The following is a 16,473-nucleotide window of genomic DNA, read 5'->3' on the forward strand; positions in this document are numbered from 1 at the left end:
CTACTTGGAAAAAAATCACCAATTATAGAGTTTCTGAATGAATACTTAAAGTATTTCTAAATATAATCCACAATGATCCAAATTCTTTATGGTAAAAGTTATTTTGACATACTAACTAAAATAATCTTATAATACTCCATATGATATAAAAAAACAGAAATAGGACTTCCTAGGGAAAAAAAAAGATGAGGGGATTGTTCTAGATTAAGAGACTAAAGAGATCAAATGCAAAGCATGAACCTTGACTACATCCTACAGATGGGCGCTACAAAAGACTTTGAAGCACTTGAAGGAAATCTGAATATGGATCTGATATTAGATGTTATTATGAAAATATTAATTTTATTAGGTTGGAAATGGTACTGTAGTATGTAGCTAAATCCTTGTTCTTAAGAGGTGCATGTCAAATAGGTAGGGATGAAGCGCCACGATGTCTGCAGCTCACTTTTAAATGGTTGACAAAGAGAAGGTGGAACAAATGTAGCAAAATGTTAACAATTAGCAAATTTAATGAATGGTGTATGGTATGAATTTTACTACTTTTTCAAGCTTCCTATGGGTTTTCAATTTTTCAAAATAAAATATTGGGAAAAAGAATGAAAGAACACCTATTTTTCTAAAAAAAAATTGACAGTGAATTTGAAGAATCTGAGAATAGTTATACTTCCTAATAGTATGTTCAGTGAATAGTCGTCAACAATTGTTATTTTTTAATGAAATCAGGCTATTTTCATCCTAAAAGAATGATGCCAACCAATAAATGCAATTTTTCTATTTCTCAGACAGTACAAATAGGAATTTCTTAATTACATAATGAGTGAAAGAACACTACTTTATCAGACTATCATGATATTCTGATTTACCTTAAGTACTTACTAAGCCTTGCTTCTTTATCACGTAAGCCCACTTTACAATACTTATAATTATGCAATTTATTGTCCAAGCAATATCATTATTGCTTTTTCTCTACTAGCCAACTTTTAAAATACTACTTGAGGTAGAGAAGGCAGAGAAGGAAGACAGACTGAGAACACAAATTATTTGCAGATTTCATGAACCTAGTACATTTTTTAAAACTGTGATAAAATACACTTAACAAAAAATTTGCGATTTTAACCATTTTTAAACATACAGTTCAGTGGCATTAATTACGTTCACAATGTTGTGCAACCACCACCATTATTTCCACAACTTTTGCATCACCCAAACAGAACTTCTATAACCATTAAGCAATAACTCCTCATTCTCTCTGCCGCCGCACCTGTGGTAACCACTAATCTACTCTGTCTTTACGAATTTGCCTGTTCTAGATATTTAATATAAGTAGAATCATACAGTATTTGTCTTTTTGTGTCTGGCTTATTTCACTTAGCATGTTTTCATTCATGTTATGGCATGTATCAGAACTTAATTCCTTTTTATGGCTGAATAATATTCCATCGTATGTATATCCTACATTTTGTTTATCCATTCATCTGCTGATGGACACTTAGTTTGTTTTCACTTTTTTGGCTATTATGAATAATGCTGCTATGAACAACGGCGTACAGGTATCTGTTTGACTTCTTGTTTTCAATTCTGTAGGTATATACCAAGGCATGGAACTGCTGGATCATAGGCTAATTCTATGTTTAGTTTTTTTGAACAACCAGTAAACTGTTTTCCACAGTGGTTGCATCACTTTAAACTCCTACCTTGCAATGTACAAGAGTTCCTATTTCTCTACATTCTCACCAATACTCGTCATTTTCCTTTATAAATTTTTATTATTACAGTCATCCTAGTAGGTGTGAAGCGGTTTCTCAAGTTTTGATGTGCTTTTCCCTAATGACTACTGATGTTGAGCATCTTTTCATGTACTTGTTGGCCATTTGTATATCTTCACTGGAGAAATGTGATTCAAATTCTTTGCCCAATTTAACTGGGTTGTCTTTTTGTTGTTAAGTTGCAGGAGTTCTTTATATATTTTGGGTAGTAAACCCTTATATGATTTGCAAATATTTTCTGCCATTCTATAGGTTGTCTTTTCACTTTCTTGATCATGTTCTTTGATTTACAAATGTTTTTAATTTTGATGAAGTTCAATTTATCTATTTTTTTTTATTCTTATGTTTTTGGTGTCATATATAAACATCCACTGCCAAATCTAGGGTGATGAAGATTTACCCATATGTTTTCTTGTAAGAGTTTTATGATTTTAGCTCCTACATTAAGGCTATTGATACATTGAGTTAATTTCTGTATATGTTGTGAGATCAGGGTCCAATTTCATGTACCATCTTTTGAAGACACTAGATATGGACTTGAGTATCCTCAGATTTTGGTATCTGTGGAGGGGTCCTGGAACTAATCCCCTGTGAATATTGAGGGACAACTATATTCTTTCTTCACTGGATGGACTTGAAACCTTTGTCAAAAAGCAACTGGCCATAGATACATGGGTTTATTTCAGGACTCTCAATTCTATTTTGTTGGTCTATATGTCTATCTTATGCCAGTACCACATTGTTTTCATTACTGTAGCTTTGCAGTAAGTTTGGAAATGGGGAAATGTGTATCCCTCAACTTTGTTCTTCTTTTTCAAGATTGTTTTGGCTATTCAAGGCCCTTTGCAATTCCATATGAATCTGAGGATTGCCCTTTCCATTTGTGCAAAAAAGACTGTTGGAATTTTGTTAGGGATTGCATTGAATTGGCAGATCACTTTGTTAGTACTGACATCTTAACAATATTAACTTATCCCTGAACATGGGATGTCTTTCCAGTTACTTAGGTCTTTAATTTCTCTCAGTAATGTTTTTGCAGTTTTCAATGTACAAGTCTTGCACCTCTTTTGTTAAATTTATTCCTAGATATTTTATGCTTTTAGACGCTATTTTAATGTATTTCTTAATTTCCTTTTTGGGATTGTTTGTTTCTAGTTTAGAAACAACTGATTTTTGTATTTTAACCTTATACTCTGCAACTTTGCTAAACCCATTTATGAGCTCTAGCAGCTTTCTTGTGGATTCTTTGGGATTTCTTATACATATAAGATTATGTCATTTGTGAACAAAGATAGTTTTATTTTTTCCTTTTCAATTTGGATGCCGTTTATTTCTTTTGTTCTTTCTTTTCTTTTTTTTTTTTTGGTCTAATTGCTCTGGCTAGAGCTTCCAGTAGTATATTAAATAGCAGTGGTAAAAGCAGGCATCCTTGTCTTGTTCCAGATCTTAGAAGGAAAGCTTTCAGTCTTTCACCATCAAGAACAATGGCACCATCAAGTACAATTTATGAAAAATGGTTTTTCATAAACGCCATTTATCATATTGAGGAAGTTTCTGTCTATTTCTAGTTTTCTGAGAGTTTTATCATGGAAAGGTATTGAATTTTGTCAAATGCCTTTTCTGTGTCAATTGAGATAATTGTGAGGTTTTTTCTCCTTCATTCTATTTACGTGATTCTAATACATTTTCTATGAATAACCAAGATCTTAGTTTTTGGTAAATTTCATACAAATTTTTATATAACTCCCAACGTATCTGACTGAGAGGATCATATCTATCTTTAGTTTCATAATATTAGAGGGACAATATGAATAGTCAGACAGAAAACATTTACCAAGTTTGGACATGGTCACTGACATTTTCATGCACTGAAATTTGCTTAACCTTGTCTGTTTAATATTTCCTTGAATAAAGAATCAGGAAATGCATTAGGTATTTTTCTTCACCAAAGTTATGAGATCTTGGAACTCCCCCCGACTCCCCTCCCAATTTTCACAGCTACCACTGTATTTAGATTCTCATACCTAGTCTAACTTGTAATATCTCCCTTGGGTTTCTTCTTTGTCCATTCAGCCTTCAGATGTCATTATCTCACCTCTCCTCTAACATTTACAGTAACTAAAATCCAAACATACTTGTTTGGAACAGATCCTTCCATGAAATGTAAATTCTATTCTCATTTGTTACTGTCTATATGATTCTTTGCTTGAGTTGAGAACAACTACTAACTGACTGTTGAGAATAACTTTTTATGTCCTTTTTGCAAATACAATCTTTTCTACCCAGAATGTTTTTTCTGTTTTCCCTCCAGACCAACATATCTCTTTGTTCCTTTGAAATTTACACAACTGATTAGCCCTTTATTAAGTTTATCTTTGACACTACACTTCCTTTAAAGCTATTCTAAAATTTTCTGTATAATCTGTCTCTTCTCTGCTTGCAAATTCTCTTTACGATCCATTCTTTATTTCTTTTATATTCTAAGACAATGGAGGTGGAAATGGAATAGCCAATCAGGGGCTCTGTAAGTAGACTGACTCAAACTCTACCACTTACACCACAGGGATGTCAGGATTGAATGGAACAACAGAAGTAAAATTCCTCTATACAGGAAGAGCACAATTTCTGCCTCTAGTGCCTACAACAGGAAATCAATAGATTCTGTACATTTAAATGACTACAAATAAGATTTCCAAGCAAACCTTTTTTTCAACTTCCAAAGGAAGTCTCACATCTCTTCTTAGGAAAAGCTGTGGTGTTTCCCTTTGAGGATCCAAATTAGTCAATTCAGCAAGTATTTCTGGCCAGTCACGAACATGTTGTAAGGGTTTATGATAAGGCTTGAGTTGAAGGCCTGAAAAACATCTTTCCTTTTATTAATGATAATGTAAAAATAAATCAATTACATCAACACAGAAACTCTGTATCAAACTCTCTGCACTTAGGTAACTGAGTACACACAAATTAAAGGTCTAAATTTAAAACAACATTAACTTTAGTTAATATTACTACCCAATTTGAGGTTAATTGCTTTTGTTTTTAAGAATATAAGAATTATGATGGGCCGGTCCCGTGGCTGAGTGGTTAAGTTCACACCCTTTGCTTCAGCGGCCCAGGGTTTCGCTGGGTCAGATCCTGGGTGTGGACATGGCACCACTCACCAGGCCATGTTGAGGTGATGTCCCATATGCCACAATTAGAATATACAGCTATGTACTGGGGGGATTTGTGGAGAAAAAGCAGAAAAAAATCTTTTTTTTATTATAAAAGTAAAAACTTAAAAACTTAAAAAATTAAAAAAAAGAATTATGAAAATAATTCTTAAATAAAATTTATTAAATGTATTTAAGATCCTTAATTCCACGATAGCCTATTTAACTATGATACAATTAGGAGAATTTGGTGTTTAAAAAAATACAATTAAACTATTAGATAACCAATCACAACTACCTCAATTAAATCCCTTATGTATCTGAAATTCTTTGTCTGAGAGACAAATCTATAGTGACATTAGGTTGGTTTTAAATAAAAATACCTGATAGAAAACTAATATAAAGAAAAAGAACATTTGCATTATTTTGAGGTGAGGTGAACAATGAAAATAAAGGCAAGTTGGACAACTACATTTAAGGGCATTCTTATCAAATTCCATTGCCAGAGAAGGAATGTTTTGGCTTTTACCACTTAAAACACTGTCTGAGGCAGGGGGTGGGGTAGGCCCAGAGGCTTACCTATTTCAGCAGTTTGAACACTAACAATTTACATAACAGAGAACATTATATCATTTCAAAACTTATAAGTCAATAGTAAACCGATGCTATACTTAGGTCTACCAACCCACTCTCAAAAAGGAATAATGAGGTTTACATAACAGAATAAGAACTTTCTTACTGAGGTTTTCTGAACAGATCCAAATAGTGAAATATTGTTGTGTTTCTTGAGAGAGACGCATTCCTTCCATTATCTGCTGCACTGTGGTATTATTTCCATGTTTCAGTTCGACAGAACGGTATGACCCATCCATTCTGTATATTCGAACTTTTTCATACTAGGACAATGATAATAAATTATGCACCCTGGTTAGAAATTATACATTCCAATCCAACAAAATGCTTTAATTTCATCTGCCTTATTATAGATTTCTAACATGGAAAATATCAGAAAAACTGTCTGAAATGACAATCTGCTGGCAATATTTTTAAAAATTTTACTTCTATTTTATATTTTCCAGTTTCCTCTGGATATACCATGGTCAAATAAGTTTGAGAAACTAAGGCAAATGGCTTTAAAAAAATATTCAACTGCAGAATCTTGTGGGAGGATATTTTAAAGCCATTAATGTACAATGTAAATATGATATGGGGGATACAGACTCGGTTAACTAAATCCGGCATTAGTAAAGTACCTCATAAGTCCAGTGGGCCACAAACTATACTGTAGAAACGTGTACCAGCAATAATTTGTCCTAAGAGGAAAGTGTGATGGAAGACTCTGCAGGTAAAAGCTATGGAACAATGGACCTTAAGCCAAGTTTTTTTCCTCCAGTTCAGAAAATTCCAGAGAGAAATGACATTCTCAATACATTTTTATTGTTATGGGAAGTAACTAATGCCTCTAAACTTCCAGAACAGTTCACTTTGGATAAAAGTACCTAATTCCTCTTACCATATACATTTACATATAAAACTTATGCCAGGAATAAAAATGTGTTCTAACTATACAGTTAGAAAATAAATTGCAATGAAGTATAACATAAAGGTGCCTGTACTGCTTATCTATTTCCTTGTGTTTGTCTTGTGCTCATGGAAAAGTGTTTTGACAAAATGTGTATGAGTGGGTAATTTTCCTTACCGGCAGAGATCATATATTTATTCTTTATCATTTAACACTTTCAGCATTTCATGGTGTTAAATTCACAGAAACACTCAACAAATACTTATTGTCTAGTTGATGGGAATGTTTGTAAAGGCTCAGACATAATATGGGCTGTATCTGTTGATATCAAGCTTTATCCTTCATCTGTTGATACAAATCCTTCTATCTGGTTTGCAAGTTTTCAAACAGTTTTTAAATTGATGACAGTTTTGTTGTCACTATAACTTTTAGGCATAACTGAGTTTATTCTAACTGTTAATACTTCTCTATCTTAATGTCACTGCTTATTATTTCAGACATAATTAGATGGAAAGGCCAGGTTGAACTGGCAGAATAAAAGAGCTAAGAAATCTCCTATTTTAACCCATTCACTTTCTTGAGCAGGAAAATGAATCTGTAATAGATAAGTTACTTGCTGAAACTAAATTAATGAATGATGTGTAACATTATTTACAAATATGAAATATTGCTTAGAAGGTCTAAGTAGAGAGATATGCTTCAATAAATAGATTACAATTTGTAATTAGCACATCAAGTATAGATATTATACTGGAAATTAGATAAATTTCAGGTGATTGAAAAATTTATTTATTTATGTAAGTTTTATTCTGTTATACAAAAACAAGTGTCCAAATGTTAGGGAGGATAACAAATTGAATACCTATAAAGTCTAACCATGAGTTTTACAAAAGCAGTAAAGAAGCTATCCATCCATGCATCCTTCTACTCTTGTCACAGATCTTCAAATTACTTATCAATTTAAATACGACGCTTGGCTTTATTTATGAAAATAATTCTTACTGGTTTGTTAATGGCTTCCTTCAATAATTTTGCAGCTTCTTCCCAATTATTTTGTTTGTTTTCTTCACAAATATTTAAAGGGGATCTTCCTTGTTGGTCTGTTATGTGCTGGAAATGTGGGGGCGGGGAAGGATAAAGAAAGATAGGCATTACACATAGACTGTGTTCTAAGGGAAAATATCATTCAATCAATCAAAGTTTCATAAACAGACTCGTCTAGTAGTAAGTAAATATTAACCCTACCTAGACATGCTATACTCAAAATAAACATGACGTGCCAAAGATGAAAGACTCAAAGCACTATTCAATGTGACTGTTTTTTTAAAAAGTTCTGATTATAGACACAACAAAGATTTTGTTAATGCTATTATTTTTCCATTTACAAAATACTTGTTAACACAAATTCTAGAAAATGGGTAGAACATCTTTTTCCTTCTTAAAAATATTTTTTAGGAAATACAATATAAAAGGAAAAGATGTTAAATTTTATGTACATTGTGGGATGGATGGTGGTGATGGCTGCACAACAATGTGAAGGTACTTAATAACACTGGACTTTACATCTAAAAATGGTTAAAATGGTACATTTTATGTGAGGTATATTTTACCACAATACAATAATTATGTACAAAAGCAAAGTTTATACACAAATATTATTTATTCTATATATTAAGTGAAATTTGTTTTTATTTTTCAGCTGCTCTCTTAAGTACATAATTTAACATTAAAAAAAAGAAAACCTGGAAAATCACTTACTCTGTCAACTTCTGGATGGTTTAGGAGAATCTGTACTATTTCAGCATGGCCTCCTCCAGCAGCAAAATGAAGAGGAGAACTAAGCTGCCCATTTAAAAGATTTGGATTGCACTTTCCTTTCTCTAATAATATGCGAGTGGCCTCAACTTTTCCATACCTATACAAAAGTAAACACACCTAAAAAAGTCATCTGAAATGTTTTAAACATCCAAACTTTAGGCAACATCTCAAAGAAATCTAAGATTTTTCCAGGGCAGAGAGCAAGGAATTAAGACATTGCTATAAATGTTTCCTGTGCCTAGGGATTTCTTATGAATTATTCAGTTCAGTTTGACTCTTTCTATTTCTGATCAACTGGGAGAAAATAAAATTTCAAATACAAGATAGAGCAGCTGATAGCAGATCACTGCACACAAAGCAAAAACTTATAAATTAGAGAGAGAAAATTTTTAGTCAGAAATATGCTCAGAATCAGAGAGTAACTCATAAAACTAACAATGCTTTTCACTTGGGCCTGTGATTTACAAAATAGGCCGAAGACATAATTCTATATGTAGCTGATACAGCAGTATCAGGCAACATGAGAGACACAAAGGTATGTGCTCTAATAAAGATATATAATGTAATTGGAGAAGTAAAACAAAAACATGGGATAGGGGCTGGCCCAGTGGTGTAGTGGTTAAGTTTGTGCGCTCTGCTTCAGTGCCCTGGGGTTTGCAGGTTCGGATCGTGGGCACAGACCTAGCACTGCTCATCAAGCCATGCTTTGGTGGCATCCCACATAAAGCAGAGGAGGATTGGGACAGATTTTAGCTCAGCAACAATCTTCCTCAAGCAAAAGGAGGAAGATAGGCAACAGCTCAGGGCCAATCTTCCTCACAAAAAAACCAAAAAAACCCCCATGGGATAAATTACACAGTGTTATAAAATTTAAGTAACAGTTTAGGATAACAATCAACAAAATAAGGCACTATATATTTGTCAAATCAAAATAGTATATATTAATGCTTTAAAAAAATGTCAGAAAAGGAAGATATGATTTCAGTCTAAAATGGTCCTGAAAAATGTTTTGATACAGAACAATCTGAACTGGATTTTAAATGGGAAGAAACTGAAGAGATGTCGAAGAGAGGTAAAATATTTTACGTAGTGGGAAAAGGAGTGTGCAAAGCAAGGACCAGGAGAACACAAAGCATGTGCCAGACAAAGTGAGTCCATCATACGGTTACAGCCAAAAACTTATGTGAGGCTGCAATCTGAAGCAATGGTGGAAAAGTAATTCATTGTTTGGAAATAAATGGGTGGGAAGGAGGAAGGGGAAAGGAAATTTGCTTTTAGATTTGGTGCATTTGAGGGGAAACAGCGCATCTTTAGACGTGATCCAATTCGCCCTCAACTTCCTTCCTTCCCCTTCACATACCCTGTGGTTTTCCTACGCCCTGAACCTGCCACTTATAGACTACCCCTTCTTATACGTGTGACATTTTGCTCGTGTTCTTTGCTATTCTTGAGACATCTTTTTCCTCCTCCTCATTTTGTCCAGGTTAAGCTCTATTATTTCTTTGGCATAGGTTAAATATCTACCTCCTCTATATTCCCACTACATTTTAGCTTCTTCTATGGGATTTACTTCATTTTACCTACTTTCATCCTTGTTTATATACATCTCTTCTCTATCAGCCTGAGAATTCCTTGAGAGTACAGACAGCGTATTTGCATTCTCCAAACTGCCATAAGCACAAAAATGAGTAACTAAGCTGTTCAGTAGGCAACTGAAAATGCAGCCATGGTACTCAGGAGGAAGGCAAAGGCTTGGGATATCTATCTGAGAATATACAAATTTATCTAACTGAAAAGAATACTGTTAAGGCTGGGAGAAAGGATGAAATCTTTCCGAGAGAGAATCTAGAGAAAGATGATCATCTTAGAACAATGAAATGCATCTTGAAAAACACTCTTTCAGGACAGGAAAAGATATTGAGGGGACAATTCAAATAATAATAAAAATAATTAATACAAACATACATTTTGTATGATGCTCTAAAGTTTTCAAGGTACTTTCTTTCTTTTTTTTTTTTTTTTTTTTGCTGAGGAAGATTCACCCTGAGCTAACATCTGTGCCAATCTTCTTTTATTTTATTTAGATGTAGGTCACCGCCACAGCATGTCTGCAGGTAACCAGGTACCAAACCTGGCCCTCTGAAGCAGAGTGTGCCAAACTTAACCACTAGGCCACAGGGCAGGCACTGTCAAGGTACTTTCTTAAATAATTATTTAATATAATCTTCACAGCAACTTATAAGGCAGGCAGAGGGATTTTTATTGCATGCATGAGAAAAATAAAGCTTGAACCAGTTAAGTCACTTGCCCAAGATCTCAAGGTTACTAGTCAGGGTTAGAATCTAGTTTTCTGAATCTTAGGATAGCAGTTTCCATACTATAACACATGCTTGGGTCACAGAATGGAGGCCAGTATTTCAATATTAATAATGATAAGGTAACAATAATATCCTGCATTTGTACTGACCTTCATGCCCTCCACTATGCCCTTTCAACTCCACTTTGTTCTTAGAACGAAAGGGTGGTCAATAGTATTAAATGCTGCAGAGCAGGGAAAGAGATTAAAAACTGAGAAAAGGTGAAGAAGTTTCATGAAGAGTGAAAAAGAAAGCAGTGAGTGTGGCCCACTCACCCTTGAAGTCTGGCTATGAAACAAAGGAAAGAAACAGAATAGTGGCTAGAAGAGGCAGCAGGTTCAAATTAAGGTTCTTTTCAAGGAGAGAGAGAACCATGTATGCTTGAAGGCAGGAAGAAAGAAATTGCAGAAAAGGAGAAAGTGAATTTAATGGGGAACAAAAGAAGTTTTACTTGTATACCCTACGATATAGGAGAGAGATGGGAACAAAAATTGATCATTGGGGTAGAGAAGAAGGACATTTCTGATGGCTTCAATTTTCTTTGACAACAAGGGGTAAAACTATCCGATGAGAATAGAGAAAGAAGTAGTGGGAGTTTAAGTGCTTAAGAGTAGAAAGGTCTAGAATAGCTTATAGGGGAGGACTAAAAGGCTCACAGGATGAATGAGACAAAGAGAACAGAGAGCTAACCTACAGTGAGGACCCAAATGAAATCAGATGGAATAATTTGTAGGGAGCCAAATGATCTTAGTTCCAAAACACTCTAACAATGATGTGAAGCCTAAAAGTACTATCACAGAGAGGACACTGACTTGAGAGAGGTGAGAAAACATGGGATGCCAATGAGGCATTTACTGAATGGCTGACAAGTTATCCATATGGAGAGAAAGCCAACTTAAACAGTTTTGGAAAATGGTGATTCTAGTAAAGAATAGATTTTAGGTACCTGGTTACGAATATGAGAATTTTAAAAGCTTGGAACAATCCTAGGAGTGATTTAATTAAGTGGTTCTCAAATAGTGGTCTGGGAACCCATGAGGATCCCTGAAATCTTTTCCAAGTGTCCTCCAGGTCAAACATATTTTCATAATAATACTAAGAAGTTATTTGCCCTTTCCATTCTCATTTTCTTCTAAGTGTACAGTGGAGTTTTGTAAAAGCTACATGACACGTAATACTGCAACAAATTAAAGGCAGAAGCAGACGTGAGAATCCAGCTATCTTCTATTTAGCTGGACAGCAAAGAGATTTGCAAGAATGTTAAAACAATGCTACTCTTCTGATTTTTTATTTTGGAAAATATGGTATATTTCATAAAATTGTATTTATGTTATTATTGTTTTATTTTTAAAAGAATTAATAAATACTTAAAAATATTTTTCAGTTTTAACTTCTAATCTGGTAAATAACATTAGGTATAATTCACATAAACAAAAGCCCTTTGGGATTTTTCACTTTTAAGAGTAAAAAAGGGTCCTGACACCAAAGTTTGAGAACCACTGATCTAATAAAACTCTCATTTTAAAGATGAGAAAACAGACCCAAACGGGTAAAACATCTTGTCTAAGTTTATAAACATAAGCTCCAAATCCCATCTCTTGATGAGACAGCCCAGTATCCCCCTCCTCAATCTTTGTACCAATTAGTAAATAAGAGTATATTTCCAAGATAAAGTAATTTAAGTTCTTACTAAATAGTTAAGTCAGTCTTCATTCACACCCACATCAGTCAAATGATCCATCTGATTAAAAGTACTGCAAGGTGATCCATACTACTCCTTGTGTATTAAACTTGGCTGTTACTTCCAGCTGACAGAAAATTAATTTTATCAAAACATAAAACTGTTTTCCTTGCTGTATTCTAATAATGAGGTTTTTCAAATAAAAATACTACAGATTAACCAATTTTAGATTTAGACATCAAAATGTTTAAATTTTTATAATACTTTAATAATAACAGCCAACATTTATTGAGTGCTTATTATGGTGTGAGGTACTCTCAAAGCATGTTCTCCCTTAATCTTAAGAAAAGTACTATTATTAAACCCGTCTTATAGATAAACAGACAGATCCTTAGAGACATTAAGTAACTTGCCAAAGGTCATACTTTTAGGAACTAACCGTTGAGACTGAAACTTAGGTACATTCCAAAACACATTAAATACTATGCCATACTTCTGTTTTTATGTAATAGGTAATTGAAAACATTACCATTCTTTTTTTTTTTTGAGGTAGATCAGCCCTGAGCTAACATCTGCCACAAATCCTCCTCTTTTTGTTGAGGAAGACTGGCCCTGAGCTAACATCTGTGCCCATCTTCCTTTACTTTATATGTGGGATGCCTGCCACTGGCATGGCTTGACAAGCAGTGCGTAGGTCCACACCCAGGATCCGAACCACCGAAGCAGGGGCCGCTGAAGCGGAACCTGTGAACGTAACTGCTAGTGCAACCGGGTCAGCCCCTATCATTCTTTTATTAGAGAAGAAAACAACCCGCTGCCTCTTTAAAAAGGGCAACAATATAGCCAATTGTAAACTTGGGATTCCTAAACTAAAATTCATTGCCTCTGTCTTTCCTAATTGCACAGGATCCTTTCCTGGATTCCTATATTCTCTTCCTCCTTTTGTTCAGCTCCAGGTAAGGCATGTGATTTCTTTTAGTACTGTTGCTGCTACCAGTAATGACTAGTAATCTGAAGAAACAATTATAAATTCAGTAAAAGATGATTTAGGTTAACTCTTTCCAAATCTGAATGTAAAAATTCCCTGTAGTGGAAAAACAATTAGAACACATTTATAGAATAAGACAGTATATTTTTAAGGAAGCAGCGCATTTTTAAGGAAGATAGATGTATATTAAAAGCAACTGTATTTCACTACTTGATCACAAATATTGGAATCAGTGAAATCGAAAGAATTTGAGCTGCAAAGAACTCTAGAAATGATCTAATTAATGTATTTTACATATAGAGTAAAAAAACTGAGATGCAGAGAGGTGAACTGAATACCTTGCTCAATGTCATGCAGCTAAAAAGTTGTGGACATTTAACAGGCAGTAAATAATGTAAGCACTTCTTAAAGTAGCCAAAGAACTTCACTTTAAATAATAAGTCAAAAGCAAATTTCCCACAAGAAATAATGGTAAATAACTTTATGTCCTTTCTAGAGGATGGGCTATAGCAAAGTTAACTGCCACTGTGAACACAAATTTAAGAACTCAGCCCAGCTGAGGGAGAGAGTTACCATTACACGAAAAGAGTAGGAGAGCAAGAACTACATTGGGCAACTAGTGGAAAGAGCTAACCCCAATCCTGTGAGCTAATCCTACTCATCTAAAAAGAAAATAGGGAGACTTTGATTTTAATAAAGGCTTTTGGAGGTTTCCTGATACCACAGCTTCCCAAAGAACTAAAAGGATATTTTTCTAACATGACGCAAGTTCAAACCATAAGTAGTTAACACATGTAAATTTTACAGTAAGGATAAACAAACATAACTCCATATAAAAACCATAGAAATTGCAAGGGTGAATAAGGAACCTTGTGCTGTGCAATGGCACTTGGTAGTCATTATCTATCCTACTGAATGATCTAGTTAGGCCTGAGATCACTAACAATTCTTTTCCCATGGGGCAGATCTTGCAATTCTGAATGGTGGCACATGTGTGGTAACCAGAGATCTAAACAGAAAGCTCATAAGGCAAACCATGGTAGAGAAAAAGGGCCGGGATGAGACTAGTTTTGAAAAGAAGCACTAACATTTAGAACTAAGGATTCATTCTTTCTAAAAAGAAAAGAATAAGTAATCTATTTACCAGCATGCATAATGAATAGGTGCCCAGTGGTCACTATCTAATTGGTTGACTGAAAATCTTTCATTGAGAAGACGGCTTAATAATTCTGAATCTCCTTCACAGGCACTTCGATGGAGAGGAAAATCATCTACCCACTGTCGTTCCCTAATCATTAAAAACAAAAAACAGCACTGTTGAAATTCACATTGTTTCAAAACAAACATGATATATTTATGAAAACTATGTATCACTGAACAGCTGAAAACTAAATCATTTATGTAATGCTTACATTGCATACTAATTGCACCTATCATTTTAAAGAATATTTCAACATTAGAATGCAAGTTTTAAAAAAGCAATGTGGAATAAAACCAAAATAGTACTTGTCTTCCGTGACACTGCTCATACTTCTCTGCCATTTTTCCTGTTTGGGAATTTGGATTTTTGAGTAGTCTGGAGCTCCTAGACCAAAGTATGGATTTATTACCACTTTATCTACCTAGAAAGGGAAAACAAACAAAACATAAACCCCTTAAGAGCTTTAGATACTTGACTGTAATATATACAAATAGAGCTAAAAGTAGATGTCATCTTCATGTTTACAATTAGTAATAGATGCATTTATCTCAGGAAACAAAATTACATTTGAGATGAAATATCTTTTGAAACCAAAATTCATTCAACTCTTACCCGGTTTGTATACTGAAGATCTGATCCAAACAAAGGGTTGTAAATACAGGTATCGGCTTTCTCCAGGGCTAACATTTTACTCTTTATTTCTAATGCACTATAGCCCATATGTAGCGAATTTTCTGTCTGACCTGATTCAGTGGCATATGCAGGGTTTATGACATTAGTTTTTATCCGCTCAAGAGGAGAGGGTCGGAATAAAGCTGGAATGAAGTGAGACTGTGCATGACGTTCATCTAACCATCTGCCAAAACAGAAAGAAGTAGCAGAAGTATTTGTTCAAAAGTGAAGATGAAAAAAGTAGACCTCTATCCAACTCTGATATGTGATATTTCTAATATTACATTCAGATTTTTACAATTTTAATTAGTGTTGGTTAAGTACTTCATTTACTATTGATAAATGTTTTGTTAATCGACAGAGAAAACTATTTTTAAAAATGCATATACCATTATAATAATAATAAAAACCCCTTTCAGAAAACATGAAGCACTTTTAAAATTTAAACCACTGAAATGTAGGTGATATTAGCCCTGTTGTTAGGGAAAGACAAAAAAGCATGATAGGTAAAACGACTTGTTCACTGATAAGTGTAACTCATACTAAATATAGTTTTATAACAAAGGAATCTTAATTCTTAAACCAGGGCAGTCTTAGTCAATTTTGAAGAATAAAATTAACATATTGAAAGCAAACTAGGACAATCTTGTCTTTGGAGTTTTTCATTTTTACATTATACTTCAAAAACTTACCACTTCTTAAAACAAATATTATTAATTTCATTATTTTCTTCCAAAAGTGTTTGTATTTATCAGAGCTAATCTCTACTATAAACAGGTATTTGATTTATTAAAAAATGTTTTTAATGGCAGTTCTTACTTATCCAAGGCTATCAACATCCTTGCTGTAAGTGTAGCAAAGTGAGTGCTGGATTCACTACAGACTCGCATAATATCTTGTAAGCAGTAAAAAATTGGGCATCCTGGAGTATATGTATATTTAGTATTATCTGAAAAAGAAAAATGAAGAATTATGCCATCATATAAAAGGTTTACAACTGCATATTTTTTATTTATAAGTATACAGTATGTTAAGAAAATTGTTAACTTTAACATAAATTGTTCTAGATTTGGAATTAGAAGACCTGGATTCAAGTGACGGCCAGCTCTGTGAACGAAGCATTTAGAATCTTGGAGGACCGCAGAAATTGTTTCCTCTTTCTCTTCCTCAACAATGTTGCAAAACTCTGATTAATAAGATTTCCCACGCCATTTAAAATACTAAACTTTTTAACTTAAGTATGGCTGGGGAAAAAATATATCTGCAATGCCAGAGCTGGCGAATAAAATACATGTAAGTACTGTGTAGCAGTTGAT

The 16,473-nt window shown here is 33.9% G+C and overlaps 1 protein-coding gene across 2 annotated transcripts in view; it reads right to left on the bottom strand.

The window, feature by feature from the left end:
• Positions 1 to 16,473, bottom strand: part of KRIT1 (KRIT1 ankyrin repeat containing) — a 36,475-nt gene that overhangs the window by 9,708 nt on the left and 10,294 nt on the right. For both annotated transcript variants that reach the window (XM_014842941.3, XM_014842942.3), the window contains exons 5-12: positions 15,977 to 16,106; positions 15,098 to 15,341; positions 14,791 to 14,906; positions 14,429 to 14,572; positions 8,199 to 8,355; positions 7,443 to 7,550; positions 5,658 to 5,814; positions 4,469 to 4,620 (exon numbers count right to left, since the gene is read on the bottom strand). In XM_014842941.3, coding sequence (XP_014698427.1) covers positions 4,469 to 4,620; positions 5,658 to 5,814; positions 7,443 to 7,550; positions 8,199 to 8,355; positions 14,429 to 14,572; positions 14,791 to 14,906; positions 15,098 to 15,341; positions 15,977 to 16,106 — 1,208 coding nt within the window. The remainder of the gene's footprint in view (positions 1 to 4,468; positions 4,621 to 5,657; positions 5,815 to 7,442; positions 7,551 to 8,198; positions 8,356 to 14,428; positions 14,573 to 14,790; positions 14,907 to 15,097; positions 15,342 to 15,976; positions 16,107 to 16,473) is intronic.

This window comes from Equus asinus, chromosome 1 (genome assembly GCF_041296235.1).
Source record: "Equus asinus isolate D_3611 breed Donkey chromosome 1, EquAss-T2T_v2, whole genome shotgun sequence".
NCBI classification, from domain to species: Eukaryota; Metazoa; Chordata; class Mammalia; order Perissodactyla; family Equidae; genus Equus; species Equus asinus.